The sequence below is a fragment of the Cebus imitator genome, unplaced genomic scaffold, assembly GCF_001604975.1.
Source record: "Cebus imitator isolate Cc_AM_T3 unplaced genomic scaffold, Cebus_imitator-1.0 Scaffold108, whole genome shotgun sequence".
Taxonomy (NCBI): domain Eukaryota; kingdom Metazoa; phylum Chordata; class Mammalia; order Primates; family Cebidae; genus Cebus; species Cebus imitator.
The window spans coordinates 4,909,602-4,919,853 of record NW_016107423.1 but is presented as its reverse complement, the minus strand read 5'-3'; the positions used below and the strand labels follow the sequence as shown (position 1 = coordinate 4,919,853).

Sequence of the window (10,252 nt, the reverse complement as noted above, 5' to 3'; positions counted from 1 at the left end):
TGCAATAGCAGTTATACATATTGTTTATTCATTTCTTTTTGTACCTTCCTTACTAGATTATAAGCTGCATGAGGGCAAGAACTATGTCTCTCTGTTTTATCTAGTGACAAAGGATGTATTCATTTATTTTATTTTTAAAATTTTAATTTTTATTTTAAGTTCTGGGTTGCATGTGGAGGATGTGCAGGTTTGTTACATAGGTAATGAATCAACCCAAATGCCCATCAATGATAGACTGGGTAAAGAAAATGTGCTACACATACACCATGGAATACTATGCAGCTACAAAAAGAATGAGATCATGTCCTTTGCCTGGACATGGATGGAGCTGGAAGCCATTATCCTCAGTAACTAACACAGGAACAGAAAACCAAACACCACATGCATTCATTTATTTAATAAATTCCCATTGATAATAATGTCTTATTATAGTGTCCAGGGTGTCCAAACACCCTAACTCAGAGTGGACCCAATTCAAGATAAAGAAAAGCTATACAGTACGTGCAATGGTTTGATGAGGTCTCTGCAGATGTTTAGGCATTGCTTTGAAGGAGAAGGATGAGTGAGAAGGAATTACTGTGCTTAGCTCACTGTTGAAGGCAGGGTGAAACTGAAGTAAGCAGACTTTGAAAACTGAGGTGCTGTCTTCGAACGCTGGGGATTATTATTTGTTCTTGGATGGTGCATGTGTGGGTGAAGGAGAGTGTATGTCTGTGAGTTTCTGTGTGTCTGTGTATGTGTGTTCATGCACACAGATGCATGCTGGGTCTGGCTGGATAACCAGGAAGCAGGAGAAGCACAGTTGTCCCCTCAGTGATGGAGAGATACTGCAGAGAGCTGGTCCCGGAGATCCAGAGCCTACCTGAACTCCTCTGCTACATGGACCTCGCCCATACCATACCCACCCACTTGCGGCCTGGGAGTATTCTCTCTTGAATAACTAAGGGTCTCGGAAGTCTTAGGTCCAGGGTGTTGGACTGATAGGAACGTATACCAGGGGACTTTCTAACAGAGAGTGAGAGAGTGGGACCTGGCATTGGGTTGAAGTGGGAGCCTCTCTCAGAGGGGTGGGAAGCAGACTTCAAGACAGGGGAGCAAGTTAAGGAACTGGCACTTCTCCTAGATAACGTTTTCTTCGTTGCTGTTGTTTTCCTTTGGACTGTGGAAATAGTCTTACTTAGTACTCAATGTAAAACATTTTCTCTCATCTTATAAATCCCATCAGCTACCCCCAGTCCTCAAACCTAGTCTATTACGTGCATATCATCTTGCGGGCAATTCAGAGATGGCACGAGAGATGTGGCTTTTTGCATTTCCCTCTTTCACCAAGTTTATTCCAATAGCAGCAGCTTTCCATTAAGGAAGAGGGTGGCTGGATTCAGACTCAAGCAGGAAAGTAGGTCCCAGTGAGGGTTTTGAGCTGTGCGGGGGATGCTCAGCTTGGAGCAACTGCAGTTACAAGGGCAGTGGCTGAGAGGTAAGACCCCTGTTCTCTGCAAATACCTAAGCACAATACACGTGATCCTTTCCTGGCCACAGTGTGTCCCGCTGATCATCAGTATCCACTGGAGTCCTTGTTAAAAATATCCAGAAACACCCTGGTTCCACTCCTGAAGGTCTGGGGTGTGGTGTGGGATCCTCTATATTGTCAAAGCACCCAGATTATTCTTTTCATCAGAGAAATGTGGGACTCACTGTCCCAGAGGGAGGTGACCCTTGCAGGGCTGGAGAGAGGCTGACATTTGGGTCACACATCACTGACCCTGCTTCTGAGAGAACGTACAGAGAAGGAGTGATATATTTATATGTAAATATATGTCTCTCTATACCTGTGTGTGTGTGTGTGTGTGTGTGGTTTGTGCTTAAAACTCCTAAGGAAAGCTTCTTCTCTAGAAGAGATTATAAATCACCTCACTGAAAAAAAAATCAAAGAACCAGGCTTTCAATGGACTCCACTTCTTTATTTATAAACCCATCTTCCAACCTTTCTGAACTTCTTAAACAACATGAATTCATCTCAACTTGTACAATCTGTTACCTTGGCAAGCTTCTAATGACAAATCCTGTTTTACATCTTTGAATGTGGCTCTTAATTTCCCTACTTAACGTTGAGAGCAAGAACCATTACAGCAGGGGAGGAATGGGAGTGTGCTTGTGGATTTGATTTGATCTGATTTTTAAAGTAGTTTTGTTGTCAGATATCTTTGTATCTCTTTCACAAGGAAAGGATAAAAAGGTACCCTGAGGACGGATCATACTCAGATTGTTCTGTTGTGTGGCAAATTCGTCCTTTTATTTAAAAAAAATCACTCCACCCATGTCCTTTTTTCTCTCTATAACCAAAACAGCACAGGATTAGTCGAAGAGCAAAAGTGATAATATAGATGTCTCTGTAATTCTGTGTAGCTTTCACGCTACTTTTAATTGGGAGTATATGAGTGTATATGTGTGTGTGTGTGTGTGTGTGTGTATACACACACATATATATATATATATACACTCAGAGAAGGCTAATAATGTGCTAAAATAGCAGTTTATCTAGTCCAGTTTTTATACTACGTAATAACACCCAACCTACTGCCATGCTTTAAACAGTAGAGGCAAATTTTTCACTAATTATACATTTTAGGGCAGCAACTCTGTTCTGGTCTTATGATGTTTGGGGACATTTTTGGTATATAAATAGTTAAATGTGGTCTGATTTAAGTGAGGCTTATGAATAAAAGAAGAAGCAGCCTTCTAATTTTCATTCCCAGACCTCCACTCTCTCAGCATTTTAGACTGATAAAGATAAACCCTGTACAAATAGTGTATTCTTTCCCCCATTCTAATCACTGGAGAGTGCTGACTGCACAATCCAACCAAAGAATGTGTGGAAGCCTCACTGCTTAAGATTATTAAATGTTTTGAACAAGGAATGATTCAGTTGCTATGGGAAGATGGTGGCATGTTGATGCAGTGGCCTTCTGTAGGTTGAGTAAGTTCAGTGTTTACCCTGTGGGCCATTTATTCTTAAAATTAAATTAAAATTCTTACTCGTAAGGAGCTGCAGTTCGTTTTGTTTTTAGGGGCAGCTTGAGTTCTCCCACATTCAATGTCAGAGCTCACGTGTGTGCCTAATTTCACAGACTGCCCCTCCCACCCCCCAGCCAAGTTCAGACATAACTGGCTGCCTGTAGCACAGCAGCTCCTAGGATCCCTAACCCTCCCGGCAGCTACACAACTTGAGTGCCTACAATTTTTAATACAAACTCACATCCTGAAATCCTAATGTAGAGTATTATTTTAACATACAACAACTAATTATCAGAGACGAGACATTCGTGGAGTATATAATAACACATATATTTCTAATTTAGTCTCTAAGTTTGGCAACCTAATGTGAGTGAACAAATATCAGACATCTTGGAGGCCTAATATAATTCTGCACTAAAATTATAAAGACTATGAAACTGAATCAAGGAACTTACATGACAGCTAAGAGTTATTACTGTATAAAATACAACTAAATGAATATTTTCCATATGCTTAATTCTCACTGATAGAAATTATTCATATAAAAACTTCTTGGCATCTCTTCTGGTGCTCCTCTTAGTACTAGTAACAGCAATTAATCACAAAGAATTCCACAACTTTAGGGAATTATGACTAAAACATAAGCAGAAAAACAAAATAAAACTCCAGGAGGCAGAAATACATTACAGACTGCATCATAATACATGTGTGTCTTGCTATTAAAATGTAAACTCTTCCAAAACTTTTCCAAATGACTTACATTTATCAATAAGTGTGATTTTCACTTGTTAAACTGAAATTAAAGAAAATGTTTAGCATATATTTACCCTCAGTTTTAGAAATGCTATACAGTAAATCTAAATTGACTCTCTTCCTTTTTAAATTTGGTGTCTCCACTTTATCTTTTAAATATGGAAAATATCTTCTACGTAGGTCAGACTTGATTTTCCAGTTTCTGCAGGCTCAGTTGATTTCATGGTTTTGTAAAAGAAATGAAATGCAAGAGTCCATGTCCAGCATCCTCGGAGAGGCCGCCTCAGATGAATCTACGGCACCCAACAAAGTGGAATGAACTGACCTGCACGAAGAAGACCACTCCAGATTCAGCAAGCCGTTTGTGTGAAACTCTGCACCTTCGGTTTTGCACACATTTCCACCAGCATCAGCATCTCCATCCCCAAATGAAAAGCATCATGAATAGAAAAGAAATCAAGATAAAGGAGAAGAAGAAGCAGGTCTACATCAAAAGGGTCATTTCTTTCATCAGGCAACGCTTCACACGACACTTCCATAAGGGGACGCCAGAGCTGCTACCACACTCAAGGACTCTTCCATTTTTCTCAGGATGAAAGGTTTGAAAAAGTGGACCTCTGAGAGGAAATGCTGCAGACTTCCAAATTGGTGAAAGAACTTCCAGCGTCGCTTGGATACTCTGGGTAGGAGGAACTGGAGGAGATGATATTTTTGAGCCTCTGGAGGGCAATGATTAAAAGCAAAAGCAAAAATGCTAAAAGGCTGAGGAATATGGACACATAGATGTAGACATTTGACAGGTGGCCTGAGGATGGGTCCACTGATGTGGACAGGGATGTGGGAAACAGCTCAAGAAAAGTTCCATTCTCCACACTTCCTGAAAACCCCGAGGAAGTGTCAGGTTCAGACATCTTTATGGAGGGTGAAGGAATGAACTGTTAGATTAAAGTCAAAACTTCACACAGGGATTACACAGGACAGATTGGCATTTTTTTTCACGGTCGTGTTTGCAGAAATCACAGGCTGTTAAATCAGCACAACAAAACTTCTTGTTTCTCAAAGGCAGCAGGGGATCAGGTGTGCATTGACACTGAAAAAACAAAAAAAGCAACTCAGTGCATTCTTCAGAAAATATCACATTTGAATTGCATTTTTGGTTTTTATTTCACTAGGGATTAATTAGAAAACTCACCAAGGAGGAAACAAGATGAAATAACTCTCTTAGGAGCCAGTCATGTTTGTATCTTTATATTACAAATGATCGTATAAAAATAAACTTTTATTTTCTGTTCTACAGTACCCTAGGTACCATGTTTCTCCAAGGAACTGAAGATAAAATAAAAGAAAAAATACATTTATGATGTGCTCCATCTGCTGCGATTTCAATAGATGCTCCAAGTATATACTCTGAGATGAGAACACCAAAAGTTAGCTCCAAACCTCCCTCCCCAAGAAAATTAATTCCATACATTCTCCAGCTCATTATCATAATTCCTGACCAGTAAATCCCTCTAGCACACTTTGGAAAATCACTGCACGTGTGAGTTTGCATTTTACTGAATGTTTATAAGATGCTGATTTGTTTATAAAAATTCTATCTCCTTGAAATCAGGTGCCATTTCTGTGTAACTCTTTTTCTTAAATGTACCTAGGTACTTTGTTTTACATACTTTAGGCAGTTAATTTAAAAACTTTAGGCTTGTTAAGGAGAAGAACAAAGGTTAGATTCTCTCTGAATGATAGAGAATCTAACTTCAGGTTTGCTGTTAAAGAGACTTAGGTTTGAGTCCTGAGTTTTCCGTTATCTTTAGGAAACTGGGCAAATTACCTAAGTTTTCTGAGCATCACTTTTCTTATCTGTAAAATGGTCTGCACCTGCTTCATCTTCTCATGGTGTTATGCATGGACCAACGTAATAGACATGGAAGTATGCTGAACTGTAAAGTGTTTGAGAAAAAATGAGTTTAGTATGTGGTGGGGGACAAAGGGGGATGGATGAGTGAGTGTAGGGTATTGTGTTTTAAGGGGTGTGGAGGGGGAACCATTTCTTTTAAGTGCAAAGAAAAGCACTTCACTGTGTTCAGGCTGCGAGACAAGAAGATCCCTCCTGTCTGATAGATACGTCTCCTCTAGTCCAGAAAAGATGTTCTTCCTAGCTCTGTATAGCTCTAGTTGTACATTTCTAAATCTTGCTTCCATTGTGGTGCAATACTAACAAGAAAACATTCACTCCGCCTCTAGCTTTCTCTTTCTAAACTCTGCCCTGCATTTTACCTGGAGAACTTGCCTTTTCTTTCTGTTCTTCAAATCTAATTAAGCACTAACTTCTGTAGAGGTTGACATTTGCCACTGTGGCTGGAGCTGAACAGCACTAATGATCCTTGTCAAAGTGGGGACACTTCAAAGAGGGCTGTCCCTGTTGGGTGACACGCAGTCTAATGAGTCCTAGTGAGTTCTTGAGTAGGCTAGGGATGGTGTCTTAGTAGTTCTTAAAATAATTTGACTCCTACTCCTCATTTTGCATTGCCTGGTGATTTTAATTCCATTAGGCTGCTACAGGTTCTTAACCATCCTTGAGAAAAAAAAAAAAAAAAAAGAAGAAGAATCGCAGTGGGACTGCAAATGTGTTACACTGATTTGGCAATACCTAGCCTTTTTACAGCACGTAAATGTTCCAGCCGTTTATCTTTGGGGAATATAGCAAAGAGTCGCAGAGGCAGCATAGAAAAGAAAACTAGGATAGAAACGTCACAGATTGGATGGGAAAAACTATTTAAAATATTCCAGTACAACCTCCTAAGTGTAGCAGAGGCAACAGAAAAATAAAGAAGCTAATTTATTTGACAAAAGTCACATCTCTAATTAGAAGACAAGCAAGGGCTTTTGGCTTCTCCTCACCCTCACCCCTTACACCATCTGGTTTCAATTTCCCTAACGTTTCAGTAGGAAGGATCAAATGTAAACATCATTTCTTTTCTAGCATGGGCGGATAAGGTAAAGACTATGCATCTTGTGTGTTCCTTATGACTACTTTGCAGGGCGGGTAGAGCAGGAATCATTCCTATTTTGCAGATGAGAAAACTGACATGCAAAGACATCGTGATTTACTCAGGGTACACAGCTAGACAGTGACGGAAAAGTGACTAGAATCCATGCCTGAACTGTGTTCTTGGTTTTCTCAACTGTGGTAGGAAGAGAAAAATTATGCTTTGGGTAATTAGTTTCTATCTGCCACTTGCTTTGGGCAAGTCCACAGTTTAGTCCTGAACTTTCATTTACCTCATTTGCACAACAGTGATGCTTACCTTTCCTACTTCCCCAGGAGGTCTTGAGTTAAGACGTGATAACATTTTCCATAATCATCCTTAGAGAATAATAAAAGGCCATCCCAAATAAAGTGCCAGTAGTTAGATAGTTCCTTCTAGAAAGTCTAGAGGGACTTTCAGAGTCTGTCTTAGTCCTACAGTTTAGACAGGTACAGGTCAAAGATTCAGCTGAAGTTGGCCAATTTTTCTAAAGCCACCTTCTCTACTACCCAAATTGGTACCATTTGCTAGAGGTGGGGCTGGAGGCACAGACAATGTCGCTCTGATATCAGCAATTCAGGGGGTAAAGCTCACATCTGGCTACCAGAAATCTTGTTAATATCATTTTATAGGGTAAATATTCCCAGAGTAGGTTTTAACTTCCTGAAGATTGCCTCCTTTCAGCCAAAACTCCATGAGCCTCAACTGTCGACAAGGTGGTTTATAGGAAATGGGGCTCAGAAGGTTTGGGTAAAGCATCTGATCTTTTAAGTGGCCTTGGAAAAATAGGAAAAAACGAGGAAATGAAAACTTGTGCCCTTATTTGACATTTCACAACTAAATATCATCTTCCTTAAATATTCCCCCCAAATATTATAGATTTAATATCATTTCCAGGGTACTTCTTAATGTAAAATCACAGCCACACAGATTTCATTTCACTATTTCATCTGCTGTGAAACAACAGAGTGTGTGCACTGTTAGAAAGGATTTTAATTTGGATGTTAATTCTCATTTCCTTATTGAGGTTCCCAAAATGGGAATATCTTCTTTCTCTCGGGTTTTATTTAATAGTAGCTGTATAATTCTCAGGATGACCCAGGCTGTATGTGTTTAGGCATTGTGACAGTGTGGAATGAGGCTGGAGTTGGTGCTGCGGAAATGAAATCAAATGAGTGTGTTTCAAGATGATGCTTCTTGGGCTGTTGCTCCCAAACAGATAAGGTTTGAGGAAAAGAAGAAAGAGACTTCATCTTAAATGCATAGCCTTGACCCGTCTCGGGGCAGCGCCAGCAGACTCTCATTTCAGGTGACACCTAAAGCCACACGGGGATTTTGATGCTTTTTTTCCCCTCAGAATCACTGTCCTCAGAAGGTGATTTTTGAGAAAGGAAAATGAGACAGCTGGATCAAAACATTATAAATGAAGACCTGTGGAAATGTGTTAGCTCGTGGTCAGCCAGCTTTCTGTTTTTCTCTTGTAATAAAAGCCTGATCTGGGAAGAAATCTACAAAAAAGCAGTCCCCTAGTGAAGTGGGGAAGGAGGGATGCACAGTCTCTCACCATGTGCTCAGTGGGTTGGGGAAAATGGGAAACCACATAGACAGCACAGACCTGGGGTCTCTGATTCCAAGTTATTTAGCACCATGGCCCTGGGACCCCTTCTAAAGAACGGAAGCTTTCCTTCTCGCAGAAGAATTACAGGTACTGGCAATGTTTTGGAAGAAAAGCGTACTCTCTAGCACGTGCCTCCATTCTCCATAAATGAAGAGTTGACCAGCTCTCATCTCTGAGTGCTCTCACATAAGCATGGCAGGACACATGGCAGTCAGCGTGTGGGCACAGCCTGTGCCATGGCCTTGACTTCTATGACATGATGGTTTATAAAACTCAGCCTACCAGTCAGCCTCAAACATGGCACAGCAATTTTAAATTTCAAGACCTTTATTCAAATACATTTCTATGTGAATAATGACTACTTGAAAGGTTTTTGTTGTTGTTGTGGAAAACTGGGGCAAGCTGCTTTGTTCCCTTGCCTGGCTGTTAGATGCCACATCAATGTTCCATCATTATCAAGTTCTGCTGTCATATTTCAAAAGGTGATCCTCTCAAAACCATGAGGAAAGTGGCATAAAGTATTAACACAATATAATAAAATGCTTTTTCCAGTACACAAAAGGAAGATTTGATAGTTGAATGGAATTAATGGTTTTAGATGATGTATTAGATCTTTTCCTCTGTAGAACACGTAAAAATGAATATTTCCAGAATCCAGAAGGGAACTTATCACATCTGAGCAAAGCTGTTTCTCATTCTATTTAGAAAATGCATGTTTTATATAAGACATTGCAGCCATTCCTTTACCCTTTGCATGATTATCTTCCCTCTTAATGCCTTCTCTCTGCTTAGTGGCCTTTTAGGTCATGCTAGCTGAGAGAAGATTACTGCTGACAATACACACTTCCCACCATCCTTCTCTAAATGTAAATCTTCACTTGCATTCAATGGCAAACATTTACCCCTGGACTTGCAGCAACAGAAATAAAGTTTATTATCTTCTGTGCTACCCTTACTCAAAACTGACTCAGCCATCCGTAGAGTTACCTGTTTGAGAACCGCCTTTACTTATCAGTACAGCGCTATGGGAGAGCAGAGTTTTGTGTGAACTCTCATTATGAGTCCTTCAATCAGCACAATAAAAACCAAGGGCAGGTTAAGGAAATAAACTGCATCTATCTGTTATTGCACATTGAGAACATTGAATTAGAGGGCCATGTTATGTGAAGAAGGGTGGGGAGATGAAGATTCTGAATTGTCCATTGGAATTCATGGACCTGGACTGGTTGACGTGAGACAAAAGATGAAAATGAACAGTCCTTTTAATCTACAGCTTAAATGAATGATCAGAAAATACAATCAGAATGTTTTTATAGTACTTTGGTGGATAAAAATGATAGAAATGACAAACTAATAGCTTGGTATCAGTGAGGTATTTGAAAAATCAATTCCAGGGCAGGCCATTAGGTTGCTTTGATTTCAGTCCCGTCTCCTCCATCTCTCCCTCAATGATGGCTTTTGTCTGCCTGGATTACTCCTAGGCGTTGTAAAATATTTCCTCAGCAAGAAGTAAAAATAAATGTAAATTTTACTCAGAATATTTTTACTGTAGAGAACTTATTTTGCACTACTTTAAAAATTAGTTAGCTACATAAGGTATAATTCTCAGAATATTCACAATATATTTTTCTTGATATGTAAAACAGAATTGATAGAGGGAAGCTAAAATAGAACACAGGAGAATTTTTCAAAAAAGGATATGAACTTAACTGTTTTGATCATCTACCTCATACAGTCTCAAAAGTAATTAAGCATAAGTCCCTTGCATTTATTTAACTTTGTGTTTCTGGGGGAAATCAAACCTCCTTCTCCTCCTCCTCCTCCTCCTCCTCCTCCTCCT

General features: G+C 39.8%; 1 protein-coding gene across 2 annotated transcripts in view; it reads right to left on the bottom strand.

Annotated features, from left to right (window-relative positions):
* Nucleotides 1-1,940: 1,940 nt before the first annotated feature.
* SERTM1 (serine rich and transmembrane domain containing 1) overlaps nt 1,941-10,252 on the bottom strand; it is a 23,873-nt gene continuing 15,561 nt past the window's right edge. Inside the window, exons 1-2 of one of the 2 annotated variants that reach the window (XM_037741829.1) lie at nt 4,961-5,086; nt 1,941-4,858 (exon numbers count right to left, since the gene is read on the bottom strand). In XM_037741829.1, coding sequence (XP_037597757.1) covers nt 4,356-4,679 — 324 coding nt within the window. In that variant the 5' untranslated portion in view covers nt 4,680-4,858; nt 4,961-5,086 and the 3' untranslated portion in view covers nt 1,941-4,355. Of the gene's footprint in view, nt 4,859-4,960; nt 5,087-10,252 lie in introns of those variants that run through there. The other variant, XM_017537981.2, reaches the window with a different exon arrangement.